This window comes from Hyposmocoma kahamanoa, unplaced genomic scaffold (assembly GCF_003589595.1).
Source record: "Hyposmocoma kahamanoa isolate Upper Pololo Valley unplaced genomic scaffold, ASM358959v1 81, whole genome shotgun sequence".
NCBI lineage: Eukaryota > Metazoa > Arthropoda > Insecta > Lepidoptera > Cosmopterigidae > Hyposmocoma > Hyposmocoma kahamanoa.
The window spans coordinates 4756893-4777164 of NW_020654080.1; the positions used below are offsets into that span (position 1 = coordinate 4756893).

The 20272-nt window shown below is 36.3% G+C and overlaps 1 protein-coding gene across 3 annotated transcripts in view; it reads left to right on the plus strand.

Annotated features, from left to right (window-relative positions):
* The window catches only part of LOC113234100 (F-box only protein 32), a 39856-nt gene extending 24787 nt beyond the window's left edge, over positions 1-15069 (plus strand). For 2 of the 3 annotated variants that reach the window (XM_026469348.1, XM_026469350.1), the window contains 7 exons: positions 8451-8541; positions 9293-9482; positions 10393-10574; positions 11212-11304; positions 12078-12244; positions 12795-12903; positions 14337-14705. In XM_026469348.1, the coding sequence (XP_026325133.1) occupies positions 8451-8541; positions 9293-9482; positions 10393-10574; positions 11212-11304; positions 12078-12244; positions 12795-12903; positions 14337-14432 (928 nt within the window). In that variant the 3' untranslated portion in view covers positions 14433-14705. The other variant, XM_026469349.1, reaches the window with a different exon arrangement.
* Positions 15070-20272: the final 5203 nt, after the last annotated feature.

Below are 20272 nucleotides of genomic sequence, written 5' to 3' on the forward strand. Positions count from 1 at the left end.
GTGAAATTACTCCACTAGTTTGTTATAATTATTAATACAAAGATCGATTTTTTCTGAGTATTCGATTGTTACACATAGGAAATGAGGGCCCGAAACGTCGAAAAAACCTAAGAACTCGATATAATAACTAACATAAAAAGAATTTAGTTACAAGCCATACAAAGATACTTAAATGTAATTTTTATGAGTAAGTTTTGATGAATACAATGTCTTTTTATTTTATTTATTGCATTGAAACGTCAAAAAATTAACTTTTTATCCATTGACTTACAAATAAATGGACGACGGGTCTAATACAAAAACCACGAAAAAAATGTCCCAAGTCAACCTATTCGAAATTTAAATTGTAATGTCATCGCAGTATCGCGCTGTCAGTAGAACAAATGAAGACTAAAGCGGAGTGTCGCGCTCTGTATACGATTTTAGCGCCTTACAAGTGCGGACACTTTTTAGCGCGGACCCGACGTCCATATAATTGTAAGTCAATGTTTTTATCTCATTTATTCCATCAGATAAGTGATATTAAATGTGTGAATTTCTCGACTGTTTCGGGATTTGGAAATCACTATTAGATTACATTTTGTCGGTAGAATTTAATCCTGAAAATGACTGATTATTGCCTATTTCTCATTTGATTTCCTAATGTGGTAACGCAAACAGAAATTACGTATAAAGTTTCGTTCTTGTAGACGTTATAATATATTTTTATGAAACCGAGTGACAGGACGAACACGTCGTGCACCTGATGGTGAGTGTCACGCCTGTCCATAACAATTGCAGTGCCACTCAGAGTTTTCAAATCACAAAGATCTATGGGTCACTGCCACTGCGCTCGTCACCCTGAGACTTAAGTCGACAAGTCCCATGTGTCTTTTTTAACTGCAACTAAAGTAGTATGTTTCAAGTTGTTTTAATCAATTATATTCGTCTGTTTAAAGGTAAAACAACATAAGTGACATTTTCCACAAAAAGTTTTTCATTTATGGTAATATTATATTTATTATCTTTCTGCACGTGAAACGCAATAACGAAAAAGATATAAACTTAATAAGAGTGTTACCTGCAGAAGGATGGTGAATTTCTTACAGCTGGTACATAATTTGAAGATTTTTTGTGGAAAATGTCACTTATATAGTTTTACCTGCTGCTTTTAAGCAGACGATTTCTTTAAAATGTGTCGGTTTGAAGTATACCAACCAAGCTTGCTCGAAATTTTTCCATTTTACTTACGGAGGCGTTTCGCCATGTACACCTTTTACTATAATTTATTTCCGAAATAGCCCCGGTTACAGAAATGAACATGGCTTCTTAAGACGTGTAAAGGCACGCAGATGCGTACGCTGTGTACATGGTAAAATTTTCTACAGAACAACAAATATTATAACATTAACACATCAAAGGTAGAACAACAAAAGCAATTCAAATACCATACAGAAATGAAAGGAATTTTGTTTATTACCTATTAACTATCTATATTAAAATTATCTCTGTAATTCATTCATAACAACCATGTCTCAATTCAATTATCACAAAAGGACTTTATGCTAAAACTTTGTTCATTTAGTTCAGCACACAAGGTGTCATCGACCTTACAACACAGGGCATTTAGTTACCACGCTAACTTGGCCTATACCTCTTTTCCTGCTCTAAAATATTGTGGCAAAAATAAAAGACGATAAATGGCGCATGAGGGGTCTTGGCAATTGGTCGATGGTACGTTGCACTAAGATAGTTGTGAATGCATAGAAAATGCAAGTGAACGTGATGAGCTCACCGCCTACTTAATAGAACGACTTCTCTATGGAACTATGATTACATGTATTTTTTATTTAGTATTATATAGTATTTTATTATATATTTCTTTAGGTATAGAACTCTGCTGAGAATATATTTCGTTATAAAGATACGCAACAAATTAGGTTGTAGATTCCTCGTTACCAGTAAAAGTATTGTAAATTAGAAAACTAGGAAATCTAGAAATTTTGTATTGCAACCAGTCATCATCATCAACCCATTATTTAACTGCCTCTGTGGCCAAACGGTTACCACTCTGGACTGCCACGCAGATGTCTCGGATTCGATTCCCGAACCGGGAGAAATATTTGTAAGGCCTACATCTATTCCTCTCGTACGTTTGGTTGTAATTTGTTGTTGTCCATGTGTGTGTCCATGGCACCCGCGATACAGGGTTTCGCTAGTACGGTGCTATAAATAGTTATTTGTTATGCAAGGCTACAAAATTCTTGACTCTCAAGAGAGCAAGCGAAGGCAACTAAGATTGAACTACGAGCGTAGGAGAGTTTCATGGCACGAGACGCAAAACAACTTTGCTGCCGAGCGAAACACAACTTTTCACGTCACTATAGCGAGGGAAAGGGTAGATGAAACAAAAACAGTTGAACTATAAAACCTTATCTAATTAAAAGATAAAATTTATCTTTGGATGCGTTATGAATTTACACCGCATCAATTTTTATTCTTACTTGTACTTTTATTTTGTGTGATTAAGTGATTATTGAAATTATTTTAGTTCTTCGACGAATTAAAATAATTTAATAACACAAAAAGTTATCATTGTGAATTAAATGTCAACAATAATAAGAATAAAATATACCAACGGATTTATGTTATGTAAAGTAATGTACGACAAATCACTTAATAGAACGTGCCTTATTTTTTTTTCATCGAAAGAAAAAGTTTGGTGCACCACTTTTTTTTCTATTTCTAATGAGAAAGAAAGCCTTTCCGAGTTAGTGAGGTAAACAAAAACCCTACAACCGGTCATACGTCCCATTGCCGGGCACAGGTCTCGTCGCAGACGAGGATTTAGGCCACCCTGGCCTTTTCCGAGGGTTGTGAACCTTCTTCGACGTGCAGGTTTCATCACGATGTTTTCCTTCACCGAAAAGCTCATGATAAATTTCAAATTAAAATTTCGCACATAAATTCCGAAAATATCAGAGTTGTGAGCTCGAATTCGTACCCACAGCCTCTGTTTGATAGGCGATAGGTCAAACCATTGCACGGCTTTTTTATATATTACCTATATATTTCGAATGTGCAGACGTTTTCGCAACAATGTACAAAGTGCAAGACTTCCTGGAAGTTACAAGTAGTTTTACAAAATATTACATCTCTGAAAGTAATAAGTACAAAATATAGATGTACATTAAAATTTTTCGTCTATGTCAACGTTTCTTAACAAAATAAATAACATAAAAGATAAATGAGCAAAGCCCACGGAAGTGTATTTATTTGATCTGTGGCAAAGGCTACACATTATCATCTCGGTTTCGCGTGGTTTTATAGACATTTTATCTCTTTGTTTTTTACGTAGAAGCCCATCCTTCTTTTAAAAATTCACATCATATTAATTCAATTTTTTAGATCATGATTGAATGAATGGTGAGGACATTTTAACGGCTTTTATTTGACTTGAGTCGGTCACAGATTACTTAATAACACTCTATTTCGGTACTCTAAGTATTAATGATTACATCGGGTTATCAAAAACAACGACATAGACAAACCTGAAGAGATCTTCGATGGATGAATAAAGAATAAATAAACGATGGATTATTATTTTGTTCATTTGGTTAAACATATACACTTGTGTGATGCAATATCTAAACACGATAAATTAATAAGTTGTCCAACATTTTTCACTATAGCAATTTTTCAAGTTCAAATAGCTTTGTAAAATGCTACTGCTACTAAATAGAAATATTAATTACGTGCGTACGTATAGAAATATATACATATACTTATGTATAGTACGTAAGTATATATTACGTAATGTATATAACGTCGGTTTGTTTGAAAAAACAAATATACGCGATTTAAATCCGGAAAAATAGTTTCATTTCCTATCTGTAACAATCGCGAAAACCTAAGAACTCGATAGAAATATATATTGTATATAGTGAAAACTGTGTAATTAGAAAAAAAAACACGTTACACACACAATTTTAAAAAACTATTTGATGGAAGGTGGAATGTGGATTCCCGACCGAAGTGCAGCAGTCACATGGTATTTCTTCATTGTTTCGTATTTACTTTTATTTTATTTTTGTTTTTTTACACAGTTCTGCACACTTGCGCGCGCAATTTAATATTTTTCGTATATATTTAACATGACGTTTGACTTCTGTTGTCTCAGATCACCTGTAGAATTTTCAAATTTTTCGCTAATCCAACGGTATGCATTGTGGGCGCTTGATGAGGAGGTTCCGGGTTCGATTCCCGGTAGGCAATCTGGGAAATGAACTTTCTAATTTGAATATATTATTGTTGTTGTGGGTAGTGATCCGGAGGGAATTCGGTTACTCTAATATTCATAATACTGGGAATTGTCTATTTTGAGAACAGATAATTAGAGTGATTGTCTTTCAGATAATATTGGTATTAAAATGTGAAACACACAAAAAGCGGGTGCGGGTCGAGTCGGGCGCCTGTCGATTCGAGTCGGGCGCCAGTCGAGTCGAGTCGGGCGCCTGTCGGGTCGGGCGCAGTTCGGTTCGGGACCGCGGCGGGTCTAATTACATAATTATACGCACAACAAGACACCGAGTCGGGCAAGTGCGCTCGTCCCGCACCCGCTCTGTGTTTCACGCTTTATTATATTTTTTATACTAATTTCAAATGTCATGCATATCTGTTCAGAAACAACCGAATAATTCCGTTCATAGATTGTGCAATTAGAGCGGAGGCCAAGATGACTTCACTCGCTAACGCTTCGAAATCTTTTGCAAAAGACGAAAACCACGTTATATCTTTACCACGAATAACTTTGATGACAAAAAGGGCATTCTGATAGCTCAATTCAAAATGTGAAATTCTACTTTCTTGTATACTGTGTGATGTATGTAATTCATTTTCGTCACAATTGTAACATCCATTAGTGGTTGAAAAGGGACATTTTTGTTACGTCAATAAAGCCCTACAGCGTCAAGAATGACCATTCTAAATAAAACGTACCAGTACATTTTCCACCTAAATGGTTTGAGTTTAAATTCAATTTTCGCTAAATCACTCTGTAATTATTGTCTTTTTGTTACCAATATGTCGCCGCACATTTTCGTCATTAGAAAGTTTCACTGTAATAACACTTCTGACGTGACAGCAATTGCTATTTTGGTGCCGTAATGTGATGAAAATTGAGTCTTGAATTAGCTTACTCGTAACCCGTGATGATTTGTGAAATTACATAATATAATTGATGACTAACGTTGAACGGAGTACCAATTTTCTAATAGGAACAATGTTATGTTTTGTGGATGCTACAAATTTCCACACGATATTTCTATACATTCTTGCGTGTTACACAGGGGTCAAAATGTTCTATTTCTTAAAAATCTTAACTGTTCTGCGAAGTACAGTAACTATGTAGTTTGTTAGTAGTCGTAAAAGGTGCCTATAACAGCCCATCAGGTTGTTTAAGGCAGTTGAACTACGGAATAACATTTCGGTTTGATAGATAATTTACTTAAAATAATATGAAAATTTGATGTAATTGTAATTAATAATGCAACAGTGAAAGTTTATTCTCCGATATAGTAGTAGATCGAAATATTTGCATTAGCAAAATGTTTTGCGCAGAATGTCTTGCATTTGCCAGCGGTAATTTTCGCATTTGCCAACGCAAAACGTTTTATATTTGCTAGAGGGACAGTTTTGCATTTGCCAGCGCAAATACCTTGCATTTGTCAGCGGAAAAACTTACATTTGCAGAGTACTAAGACATAAGTTAACAAGTCCCACGTGCCTGTAATTTCACCAGCACCCTTACCCTTCAAAACCGGAACACAGTAATGCTGGCATTACTGCTTGACGGCAAAAATAGGTAAGGTGGTGGCAGTACTACCCTGGATGAACTCTTTCACAACGAAATTTACTCTACTGCAACTATAATGTCATGGCGGTGATAATAACAAATCTTCAGGTTAGAGGTTTTTTTTATTACAAATTTATAATTATTAATCACGTAAAAAATGGCAACACCTTTTTTATTAAAAAAAAACGATTTCAAAATTTGTGTATTTGACAAGTTTTATCAAGTTTCATTGGAATCGGTTACCGGAAAGTGCCCGAAACCGGAATCATCCCCTAGTTTGCCACTCTTAGAGGTGGAATATATTCTTCAAATTTAAATAGGCACCTCTTTCCAAAAACAAAAAAGTCATAGTCAATCAAGCCGGAGTAGGTAATCGCGTAACCTACACACACAAAAAATGCAGTCGTATTAAGAACCTCGTTTTTGAAATCGGTTAAAACAAACGGCATTTTAATTTGTAGAACTAGTAAATTGTGGACAGTTGGCAAAAGTGCAAAGCATGCGAACTTAACGGTACCTAGCTACATTTTTGCGTATTTTGCTCTTAAAAAAGTCTGCGTTACGAAAACTTCAATGAAAGATTGTCTTACCAAACCGAGAGTATTTTTAGCCTGCGCCAAATACTCTGCGACCTAGTTTGAACGATGCTTTTAGACCATTTCCGTAGTCCTTTCTGAATGTTATGAAATGGTAGTGACTGTAAATTAACCAATTTCATAAGACCCTACGTTTCTTACGTGCAGTAACGAATGTATGTTTCTTTTTACATTAGATGTTGTAAAAAGAAACGAATGAATGTTTTTTTAGGACTTTCGGACGAAGAGAATAAATAATAAAAAAAAATGTAAAATTGTTTTCGTTCAGAAAAGGATTGTCTTTTTTAGGTCTTTTGTAAGACACAATGAGGTTTTTAATGTAATTTAGGATATTATTACTAAGAATAAGTAAACGTATTAATCATACATTTTTAAACAGGCATGGCAGTGCACTGCCAAGAAGCGCGATTCTCGCACAATGAAGGTCTTTTTTGTGCAAAGGATTGTCGAGAATCAATTAAAAGTTCGTCTTTTTCCGTATAAAATGATTTTCCTAAATCCGATTATAATGATTTCAATTGATGTTTTGTTTCCTTTTGTTCTGAACAGATATTTAATGTTAGGAATATAAAAGGACTTTTCATTTAGAGAAGATGTAGAAAATTAATTTAATTCTTAGTAAATAATTATAATAGTATGCTAGATTGTATTGTACTCTTGAATTGTCTCTGGGCAATGAAAAGTCTTCAATGACAAAGGCAATACAGTAAAGTAGCTAAGAAAAGAACAGCAGTCTATAGCGCTTGAACCTGGACCTCACCAGGTGTCCATCCATCGGCTGGGCACCTGGTGAGGGGCCTACCCACTAAGCGTCGTCCGGTGCACGGTCGCCATTGCAGAATCTTTCCGCCCCAACGGCCATCGGTTCTCCTAGCTATGTGCCCCGCCCACTGCCACTTCAGCTGAGCAATTCTTCGAGCTATGTCGGTTACCTTAATTCTCCTATGGATTTCCTCATTTCTGATTCTATCACGTAGGGAAATACCGAGCATATTTCCCCATTGCCCGCTGAGTGACCTTGAGCCTCCTTATGAGGTCCATAGTGAGGAACCACGTTTCTGATCCATATGTGTTATATATATGTTATAATAAGGGCTAGACAATGATATCGGTTTTCATAATGGTAAACTTTCAAAGGATAAGTCCAACAGGTTTTTTTATAATACCAAGTAACGGGACAAACAAGTCGTGCGCCTGGTGATAAGCGACACACTTATCCATAACAGTTGCAGTGACACTCAGAGCTTTAAATGGCAAAGATCTTATGGGCACCGCCACTGCGCCCGTCACCCTGAGACATAAGGTGACTAGTCCCAATGTGCCTGTTATTTCGTCAGCACCCTTATCCTTCTAAACTGAAACCCAGTAATGCTGACATTACTTCTTGGCGGCAGAAATAGGTAGGGTGGCAGTACTTCCCTGGATGAACTCTTTCTCAAAGCTCGAGCCATTCCAGATACCTGGTATTAATACATTCAAAGCCTAAATAATTCTATCTTTTGTTGTACCAGTCAAACGCTAGATTGAACACCAGCGTTTTTTTTTAACAAACCGTACTTTTGTGCTATCGTGTAATTAGTGACCGCAAAAATCATCGCGCGCATCAATCACTGGCAATAATATGACTCGTCATTATCTCGGAGAAATCGTCGTGAAAGCTAGCACGACTAAGGGCATGATACTTTTAGAGGTAAGTAGGCAATTACTGTCCAATATTGGCTCGGATGTACATTCGTATCAAAAAACTGTAGGAAAAGTATATTAAGCAGCTCTACGTTAGAAGTACAGATAACTTGATACGTCTAAATTTCACTTTCTTTCTTGACTTTGATATCCATAATGGATCCTTACATTAACGCAAAGAACCTTCGTTCATGTCATGCCAAACATCATTAATGTACACGTTAAGGTTTTAGTCAATGTTCTCTCGGCATTTTGTACTATACTGTTCAGGCCAAAGCTGAGCATTAATAGCTTTCTGAGTATTTTTTAGACACTGATTTGTTTTTGTATTGTTTCAGGTCCCAAGATAACGAGGAAGCTGATAAGAATAATGACTCGGTGTCCAGGGTACCACCACACTGCCATATAACAATTAAATGTACAAGAGAGGTAAAGACATTATTTAGAGCCTATCTACCTCAGTAATCCATCACCCACTCTTCAGTAAGATCTCTTTCTCGTGCTCGTTGAGCTATATTGACTTCTCACTGTAACCGCAACTTCACGTCGGCTGTCACTTGGCTGTTGGTCAGAATACAGATCTTTCCCGCAACCTTACTTACCTACTAAGTTAACAATAAAAATTACGAATACACAAACAAAACATCTCGGTTATCTTGTATCTAACAATGTTTTCCCAAGGAAACCTTCAAATCCAATTACCGGATGGACACATTCACTTAGGGTCTTAAGTTCCCTTTTCCGATCACAGGAAGCAATTATCTTACCTCATTCTTTAGCAAGATACGGTTTCACTACTTAAGAATTTTTCTTTTGACTTGGAGAATTTTGTTTAGGGTGGTCTGGTATGTATTACAATCACAATTAAACCAAATTCCTTTTCACTCAGCGTGGGAATCAATCACGATTTAGTGTCGCGTGGGTGCCTCTTGATGAATGTAAATTTCTCCAAATAGTCAAAACTTCCTGTAATTACTAAACTAGACACGTAGGTTGGCGAATGCCGTAAACCTACAAGTTAAGAAAGGCTGCTGCCCATCCCTTGGAAATACGTAAGGTTATACCTAACTTAACTTTCTACGACAACCACGTTGCCATTCATCGTCATCATCATTAAAGCGTATTGATAAACAGCCAACTGTTATGAAATACCTCGTAAAGATGGTCTCTTATTACTCAGATCGCAGGTTTCAATGGTCTGTCGGAAGCAGTTCGACGACTCGACTTCTCTTCAGCGGTGCGTGACGTGAGAAGATTCAACTACATTTGTGCCCTGTTAGAGTTGCTGCTAGGAGGCCAAAGACTGACGCATTTACCCGGCGCTGCACAGAAGTTGCTACTGTCCATGTTGGAGCAACTTGCTGATCAAGGTAAGATATAAGTATGTGAAAAATATAGGTACGTAGATATAAGCCAGGCTTCTATTTATTATTGTGCAGATGCAGTACATTTAAGTTTATTGGATACTTGAATGACCCCGATGCGAGATTATGAACTTCAAGACCTTTGCCTGCGGGCACTACCGTGCTCACGAAATGTACATACGTGTTGATATTTTTAATCGACTTAACAAGAAAGGAGAAGTTTCTTAATTCGACTGTATTTTTTTTTGTATGTTACGCGTTTGTGAACCGATTTTGATGATTCCTTTTTTGTTGGAAAGAGGATACCTCAGTATTGGTCCCATTTAAATTTGAAGGAAATATTCCACCTCTAAGGGAGGTAAACTAGGGGATGAATTCGGTTTCGCGCACTTTCCGGTAACCGATTTCAATAAAACTTGGTAAATAGACGTAATTCCACGAACTTTTGAGGTCGGTTTTACAACCAAAAACCTTGAGATATTCATTTCAAACACCTGAATTAATACAAAATATTAATTTGTTTTAAGTAGTATTAGAGCTCCTTGTGAAAGAGTTCGTCTAGGGTAGTACTACCACCTACCTATTTCGGCCGCGTTATAATTATGAAGGGTAAGGGGTGCTGGTGAAATGAAATTACAGGCACAAGCCCCATGCTTGTCAAATTAAGTTTCAGGGTGACGGCGCAGTGGCAGTGCCCCTCAGATCTTTGTGATTTAAAGTAATGAGTGGTGCTACAACTGTTACGGACAGGCGTGTCACTTACCACCAGGTGCTCGACTTGTTCGTCCCGTCACTTGGTCTCATGAAAAAAATTAGGACCGCTCAAATTTTCAACGCTATAATCCTTTTAAAGACAAAGTCTGTCCTAAGTTTTATAGTGATGTCTTCTTTATTTTTTTAAATTCTTTGTCGTCAGTGGCCGAATCGAAACAAAACCTAAACGCTTTACGAGCGCTACTGGTAGCTCTACAATCTTTACGCGAAGCAGAAAGAGGTTCATGCTGGGGACGGCCCTTGGGCTCCCGAGCGTTGTGGCGTCATCACGACCATGCTATACAGCGTATACATTCTATTGCACAGGCTATTTGCATACGTGGGGTAAGTTACTGTCTCTAGTATATGTGCTCCTGGTTTTCTGTATATAGACTTTTCTATATAATCCTGCAACCACAAAATTATTCGAGAAATTGATACGACATATGAAACCGTAGGTAGTAGAGTCTCACTATTTGCTGAAGATCGATACCTCCAGTGGACACTACACCAACTTTTTTTAGGACATGTTATGTTTTTTTTCTATTTTTTGTTTCTTTATCTTTTTTTTTTCAAAATTCGTTTCTTTGTTTTTTCAACATATTAATAAAAACAAATATGGCTGTTTGAAAAATAACAGAAAATGACCAAAAAATAAAATTGGCGTAGTGTTAATTGAAGGTATCGAGACAGTGTCACAAAATTGAAATACATGATATTAAGACAGATGTGTAGGACTCGCAATCCGAGCATTTTTGGGAAGGGTTCAGAGAGAATAAGAAGCATAAATAAAAAAGATAATCTAGAAAAGGAGAATCATCTAGAAAAAGGGCTCATATAACATTTTTATCAAATCACTAATAATTTAAATTACAATCTGTAGTGTATTTGATGTATTATGATATAACACGTAAATATAATAATATTACATTAATTACTGTGGAATTTAAAATCCAAGCTGAAATAATTTTTTTTATTTCAGCCGGGACCAGAAGTAGTGCCTAAGCTTCACGATTTGCCTGAAGAATGTATCAGAGAAATTCTACTAAGGATACAAGACCACAGGGATTTAGATGTAAGTATGCTTTGTAAAGGTTGGTACTAGATCCCGACCTTCGTCTGCGTAGAATAAGTTCGAGTAGTCAGTAAACTACTATAGTATAGTAATACTATACTAAGTTTCATACAATGGCTTACCAATGGTTTCATAGTTTTTTATTGGTTCTCCATACAAACTTTCGTCCAACATTTCTCACCCCTCTAAAATTTATTTTTGTGACATAAAGTACCCTATGTCTTTCACAAAGGCAATGTTAAATATTCTTTATTTCATAGGTAAGCAAAAAAAAAGAAAATTATTTATTTCTCAAATTTTATGCATATGCATAATATAACACTTGAAATCGTCATACTGATTAAACTCTACTGTTTATTCGTAAAGCAGATTCTTCTGAGACGAATGAGTAAGAAACTCGAGGGGTTGCCCTTTTAAATATACATTTGGAAACATTTATCATTACGACATTTAATTTAAACATCTTAGATCGAGACTACGTGTAAGAGGTAAACGGGTCACCACCATGAATTTTTGTCATCCAAATACGCAGAAGCTACATAATAACTTTAGTATAAACTTTTTGTTTCACAATAGTTTTAAACCTTGTAAATGACAAATTTTGAATATGAATTGGAATCTTATTATAGACGCGTATACATTACCCCTTAAATGAATTTGTGACTTTAGGAAGACTACGTAGGTGTGAAAACGTATTTATAATATTAGTTTGGATTTTTTTTAACATATTTTTTCCATCTTCGTAACGTCTCCAACAACTTTTTGCTACACAGGCAGCGTCATCAGCATGGAGCGTAATGGCTTCTGTTTGTACTGAGCAAAGAATATGGCGCGAGCTGGTAGCATTCCACTTCTCGCAACAGCAGATTGATGGTGTGCTGAAGGGGAAAGACGACGGGGTAGATGTGGATTGGAAAAAGGTCTTCCATCAGCTTAGGAAGTAAGTTTTGACGTACTCAATATCCTTTATGAAAAAGTTTCGACGATTTGTTATTCAAGCGTAACAACAAATGATTTAAGTAGATTTTCCGTTAATACAGAGTACTCTGCTTATAAATGAAACTACAATAGGTATTAAGGGGTCACACTTGATGGTGACTCGGTGTAATTAATACCACTATTACGATACGATGCCTCGCTTAAGGTGGGTTTCCATCGGCGCGGCGAGACAAGGATTGAAATTTATGTGACAAAATTTGGATCTGTTGCAAGATTATGGGGTGCGTAGTATTTGAGATTAAAAAAAATAGTTTCATCTGATTCTTCTACAGCGCGAGCTCGCGCCAGCTATTAATGGCATTTTTAGGTAGAAAGATTTCAATTTTCGTTTCGTCTCGCTCGCCGCTGGAAAACCACCTTTATGGGCCGCGGATGTACCCCAAAGAGATTCTAAACCTGACCTGTACATTTTATAAAATCTCAGAATAATTTTGTGGCCTTCTCGAAAATTCAAATTTCTTCATGATTTTAATACGTAATTCCATCTACAGGTTGTACGGATTGCGTGAAGACACGCAGTTCGCAGAAACGTTGTCGTTGTGTCGCCACTGCAAGTGTCTGTTCTGGCGCTCGCTGGGACATCCCTGTATAGCTGACCAGGTAAATTCATATCAAAATAGTTACAATTATGGCGGATTGACAGGTAATTTCTATAACAACAACAACAACATAATCATGAAGACACGTAACCTCTTTTTGTAGTGAAAAGTTTTATTTAAAATTAACCCAATATAAAATTGTTGAAAAAGATTAACAAAGTTGTTAGTTAATAGTATTGATGTCTTAAATCAATTAATCATACAATTATTTCATACAACGCTGACATGATCATACACGACCACGGAACAATAACGAAAATAAACACTATCGAAAAAACATGGCGGCCAAAAAACTAAGACTTGATAATAACCAGAGAACTAAATAACCTAAACATCAAGGAATCTATACACGAGTGGATAATACATCTCTCATATTTATGTGTTTTGTGTATGTCCTTAGAATAATAACGCATAAAATGATAGTTTCATATCAAACGAACTGTCACAAGTGAGGCAAAAATCTAATTCATGTAGGCTAGTTTTAGTAGTAGGTTAATTTTCGGTTGTAGTGAATATTTATATAAAAATACAAGTTGAAACGCGTTACTTCTTTGTGGAATGTGATGTTAGTATCTATTTTATGTTTGTCTGACGTATTTTTACACTCACTTACGCACATTTCGTCATTTTTAGCTAAAATTCTTGATCTGTTCGCGGTGCAAGTTGACCTTGAGCATTGAAGGCCCGCCCGCTCGTGTAGGTAAATTGGGCGCGCTTCAATTTGCCTCACTTAGCGTGTGCGGACTGGATTTCTATGCGTTATTATTCTAAGTGTATGTCCATTATTTTAATTTAAAAAAGTTTTGTAATTGCGAGTAAATATATGTAAAAATGTATTTTGTTTTGATGCCTTTTCATTTTAATCAGACCGGGATTTCAAAACGAGGTACTATCTACTCTTAAATGTATTAGTTCATTGAATTTTAGGTAATATTATAAATATAATAAATAATAATATTAATGCAAACCACTCTAATCCAAACTATAGTTAAAAAAGTTATCAATTTAAATACCTTATTTTTAATTTACCAAACATTCCAATTTACGCTTTGTAGGATTTGCAAAATACTTTATTTTAACAATATAAATTCTTTACCAAGTAAAATTTATTAATTAAAATGTAATTACAAATAAATAATAAAGATAAGTTAACACGTATTTCTAGTCGTTCGTGACCATAAGCCCGAAACGTTAGTTTGTTTGAGAAAACAAATATACGCGATTTACATCCGAAAAATAGTTTCATTACTTATGTAACAATCGCGACTACCTAAAGTTATTTTGACAATTCTTATTCCATTAATACTTGAGTTATTCTACAAGATACTGGATACAGAATAAATGTTCATGCAATAAACCCCCTTTTAAATTCCACATACTATACCTTTACAAGGACATTGACAATGTTACTATTTTTTTTGCTTTCTTTTCCAGTGTCCTGAATACCGTGAACGGCTAAAGGAAGCCGGTGGCCCTCTGCCCCCGCACCCCGTGCCCCCCGCAGCGTTCCTCAAATTCTTCAGTCTCTAAACGCGTAACATCGAAAATTTTGACTGTGAATTTAGTTTCAGGCCAACTATCGCATTGTTAAACCAGTGTGTTCAGTAAGTTAAGGACCGTTTAACTGCTAGTAAGTTAATGACGCTCGTGATTTGTTGCGTGGGTTTCCATCACTTGACCCGCAAACCGCTGGAGGGCTGTGCTGTTGTCCATCATGTTGAACGTATGCTGTAATTTGTGAAAGTTTTGAAAAACTTCATTGAGGGGAATAAATAATAGAAATAAAAATTTACTTAACATACTGGTAACAAAAATTAGAGCGTAATTCAATTTGAATTAAGTAAAGTATTACTTTTTGACTATTCTATGTGATGAACTTTATAATTTACAAAACATCCTGAATACAACTTTGTCAGGTTTCATTGCAGAGTATATCGTTACAAACATGTTTTTTTATGGGGACCTCACATTAGTTTGCACCAAGTCTCTATAACATCATCAGCTTTTTGCTGATAGTCTCGTAACATCGCTGATATAACAACAATAAGCGTACCTATAATCTCTTTTTTGAAGACGGAGTAAAATGACATTTGCAGGGTTGCCAGTTTTCATAAAATTTTAAATAGTTCTGTAGTTGTTGTCGATAGTTTTATCGATAGATTATGCGAGAAGATAAAATTTTTTACATTGAAATTGTGAATTTTACGAGGTTCTAATGATTGCTAATTGTATCGAGGTCAATTTTTAACTTTAAAAAAAAAACTTGTAAAATATGTCTCCTTTTTGTATTTTTCATAAACATAGTTCTAAATACAGTGTATGTATGAACTTACATAATTGACAATTCAAAAGAACTTAGAACAAGAAGTAACAGGATGAATAACGGATCGAGGATGATTCAAATGAAACAACTTCGGCCATTTATTCCCTTAGCGTGACCCAATATTCAGTCAATAGTCGATAGAATATTTATCGACTGCAATCACTAGCGGGCAACACTTTTGCGCAATGAACAGTCATTTTACTCAGTCTTCAAAAAAGACAGACTATACAATGTCACATTCCTAAATACGTGCACCAGCTGAAGATGTCATTAAAACAGCTGGGTGCTAATTTATACAATGATTCTATTGCTTCAAAAGTTAATGTACAACTTTGTTTTTAGGGTGTGCTTGTAAAATAAATAATAAAAAGAGAGTATTCACAATCATCTTCCAAATGATTCGATCGAATCCGAACTGAAATAGATCTCAGGCTAAGGCCTATATTTGAAAAGGTTTATTAATCTGTGTTGAAGTTATAGCACATATTTCTAAACCCCTACGGCGTGTCTCTCTCCTACCTCTTATAATTGCCGATTCGGCGTTGGAATTGCTATGCTGGTTAGCTAGTACAGGAGTGAGTAGATATACAAAACCAAGTATTTCAACATTAGAGCGACAAAAACCGGGGTATCTGATCCGATAAGTGAAGGAACGTCCTTAAGGTCGATTTATAGTTCGTGTAGAGTAAACTTGCAGAATTTTAGAACTTAACCGGGCGAGTAACTTGTTACTACCTTTTTTTCGTGGGGAATTCCTCCTAGGATACGTCTCCGCCGCGGGCCAGCTTGACATCTACCGTCTAAAACCTCACGGTGGCTTTCTCGGGTGCTCTAGTGGGAAGGATCCAGGATCCGCTTTACTTTTAACTTGGACCGCGTATGCCGTGGAGCACACGGGTCCAAGATCGCTTCCTGACCTGAGTCCCTTTCTGGTCCGGCCACGAGTCGACGTCGCAGATGAAGCTGAGGCGAGCGATATGAAGGAATCGGAATCCTCCCCACCGCTCCCCCAGTAACGCTCGGTGCCGGTGTCCTAGGACGCGCGAACCTTCCCGAATCATCTCATGTGGGCGGGCGCTTAGCCCGCTCCTCCGTGCCATGCCAAGGTCGTTGGTAGCTTCGGGTGCCTTCTGGGTTCCCGCCGACATCACCTCCAATTCGACTACACATGCACGATCGGTGTCCAGTGCTATCGCCAGGTCGTGTTCACGGGTATCAACGGCAGACCCCCAAAGTACGGGGGCTGCCACCCGCCAAAGCGGATGGGCGAGATTAATTTTCAAAACTTCAAAACTTGCCTTGTTCATTGGTTTTGGGTTTTTAAGGTGTTCCACTCCCCTGTGGGACTCTCTAACAACTGGATACCCTCCAGTCATTCATTCCTTCGCCGGGCGTCGGAACTTGGGATTGCTGTGATTTTTACAGAGGTTTTCTTCCTTGCGGCCCTCCTCTCAATGAGGTGAACCCCTGGTCCCGCTGAATGCGGGATTAAGGGTTCGGGCAACCCGTCGGCTAAGGCCAAACTTCGTCGTAGGACAGACAGGACATCGCGCAGTGCAAAAGGTGACAAAACCTTCTGCTTGTGGAGCAAATATATGCTCCTCACCTCCGTTAGACAGATCCGTCCCGTGCTTAACGGTACCTACCATATCTGGCACGCGTACCTCGCGACAATGCGTCGCGAGGTACGCGTGCCAGATATGGTCCTTGTCCCATCTCCGCGGGCAGATGTTCAGGCTAAGCAACCGCCTGGCCTCTCCACTGTGCCCTCTGCTAATCAGTGACACGCGGAAGGGCCCTCCGTTTGCTTCTTAGCTTCACTATAGGCTGAATTGCCTGCAGACAATGAGCCCCCCACCACGACGTCGGGCAAGACGGGGGGAACTTGTTACTGCCTATAGTATCTAAACAAGATACTTGCAAGTTGACAGCTCACTTACGTAAACAAAGTGTTAGTCGACCCTTGGATAAAGATGAGGATGAAAGTTGTTGCAACATTTTTTTATTTGACTATGATCAAAGGAAGGGTAATGTTCTTAAAAATGTGTCCAACAGACTCGACCAGTGATTATTATAGTAAAAAAAGTGTTAGGATGTTATAAAACTAATAATTGTCTATCTACAAGTTTTTTCAAAAATAATAATCGAAATATGTTCTTATTTTGAAACGCTAATTTTATCCTGTTAATTTTTTTTTATTATTTTGACATTTAGAAGGAATTGTTTAGATTTCTTGTAGGTACTAGTTGTGATGATGCTGAGTTGGCGTAATTGCGTCATAACCGCAAGTGTATCAATCACCCTTATAAATTACATAGAAAAAAAAGGAACAGGTACAACGTATTTATGTGGTCTATGTGGTCTGTGGGTACAACTATTGCAATTAATGCAATAAACCAGTGAAACATGACCAGTGAAATTAACTAATGCTAGAAATCAATTAACCAAAAAAAATTATCCAGGCTTTGATTAAATTTAGTTTTAAGTTAAAATTAAGCTTTGTTTTGTTCACCTAGTTTTGTTTGTGCACTAATGCTTAAAAAATATAAAATTAATGCTTTAAAAAAAAACTATGTGATATTTCCAAAATTTTTATCGAAATAAGTGTGTTATTTCATTACATTATACATAATGTAGCAAATATCTTGATTCTCATGAAGTTTGGCGCCTTCGTACCAAGTAAGTACTTCTATGTATTACTTCGCCCACGTCCTCAATATCACTTCCTTGCTAAAGACCCCCGCTCTGTATACCAAAGCTTCATTTGATTGACCATGTCATCAGAAAGTAAAATAAGGAATATTAAAATTGTCACTTGTATTATAGTTTACAGTTCCAAATTTTCTGTATGGCATATTCATATGAGGGACTACGCCGCTCAGTGTTGCCGCTTCATTTACAAACATTTGTTCTGGTGGCGCCATCTATATTCTGCCACGACATAATATTGTGTAGTTACTGCAATTTGAATGGGATTAAGGTATTTGCCACATCTTTTAATCGATTTTTGAGTGTTGTTTGTTATGTTTTTCAACTGTATTATTATTTAATACTTGGTCACATAACATTATAGTTATTATGTTCTAGAACATTTCTTTATTAGGTGCTGAAATTGAGAAATGATATAAATCCTATCGAATTATTTTACTTATCTAATGTAGTGTGAAGATTCTAACAGTATTCAGTCCGTTCTTCATATATGTGTCTCAGATTGGTAACGGACCGGTCGTTGAGACCGATGGCCAGTTTTTCAACCAATAAACCAATTTTTTTTATTATTTTGACTCCGTCTGTGATCGATCCTTGCACCATAAACAGATTCGTGCTATAGTCTTAATAATGGTTGAAGATGATCCTCGGGGTAATAAAACAAACCATCCGATGCCTTACTTTTTCAAACTCGTATCTTACAGAGTGATTATTCGGTAGATGGCAAAACTTTCTACCTATTTATTATAAATTTCTTGTCAAGGAATTTGGATAATTTAACTTTAAGAATAGGTAAAAGCTAGTGTGTAAATATGAAGGAAATGTGATGTCAAATCAGCCTGCAAAATTTGTATAAACAGTCCATTTTTGGAATTTCAGAGACTTTATGCTTTAAGATACGAGTTTGACAAAATAAGACGATGCTATCACAACATTTTGGCTAGAGACAACCCTAGTAACAGATTATCAACAATTCTGTGATCGTTAATGTAAACATGTAATGGTAACTATTATATGTCTAATTGAATTCTATCATCTCCCTGCGACATATAACATGACGTCATGATGAATATTATTTAAAAACTAAATCAATAACTATAAGGTTTCGTCGAAATTAAAATTAGTAAAAAATTCATCTAGTTAAGGAGAAGCAATATTTTAATACAAGAAAAAATGTTATTAGGCGTTATTCTTGAATGCTTGTTTCATATGAATACTGTTGTGTAAGATAACTTCTATTTTAGGCCTAAATTTAGTTGTTGAATTGTCCATAACAGTAAGGGTATGCTGCTGCGGCTACAGTAGAGAAAAATTTAAAATAAACTATTATAAGTAATGTGTCACATACTGTCGCAAATTTATAAACAAACACACTGCCAGAAAATTAGAACTATATTTTAAAATTATATGTTTAATGGTAAATTAAAAGATCTTTTTAAGTCGTAAAACAGAATTATAATTCTAAATTTAAGGTGTATTGGTGGCCATCTTTGAATTAGTACATCTTTTTACGGCTCTGAATAATTAAGAACCTGTTTGCATTGTATGCGTCACATTTTTCATTAATTTTAGACAAATGCATACTGTTACATCTTCGGTTAATATCATGTGAGATTAAGCGAGTGTCTATCTGACATTGAAATTTAAAAATCTGCATACATAATACATGATGATGTCAGCAGTTAACTCATGCTATTAATTGATAATGTGGCGTAACTGCGCGGATTAGTGCGCGTGGACCTTTAGGCACATTGTACATCACAAATATATGAAAATAAAGTTACACTAAGCAGAAAGATGTTAAAACAAAGAACTCCTGTTTGTTTTTTAAAAAACAAGTCTTATCTTATTTGGTGAACAATTATTTGCACTAAACCTTGGAAGTGTTAGTGGCGTGGTTGAAATTGATGTAGTCGCAGCTAAAAAGAATTTATTGGTTATAAATTTATAATTTAAAATATCTAAATTAAAGATATTCTAAGTCTGATGTTCTGTCAAAACGTTTATTGTAATTTTACTGTGTAGTGTAGTTGTTGATATTGTGATATTTTAAGATATAAACTTGAATGAGGTGGTATATCAAGTTTTTAAATACTACTGGTATTAACGAACCTTTAAAAATTCCGCGGAAATTATCGCGAATGCATTCCCGAGCTTGCGCGAGAATTCGATACAAAAATTCGCTTCCATTCCGTTTCGCCGCAATTTAAATTGACCCTGCGCTGGTGTGCGGCGCACACTGTGTACTTAGTGTTGCATTTCCCATCAGGCATTTAAGTTTTGTTGCTTGTTATTTATAACAAAAAAGACAACCAAGCTACCCCACATAATCCCGTTT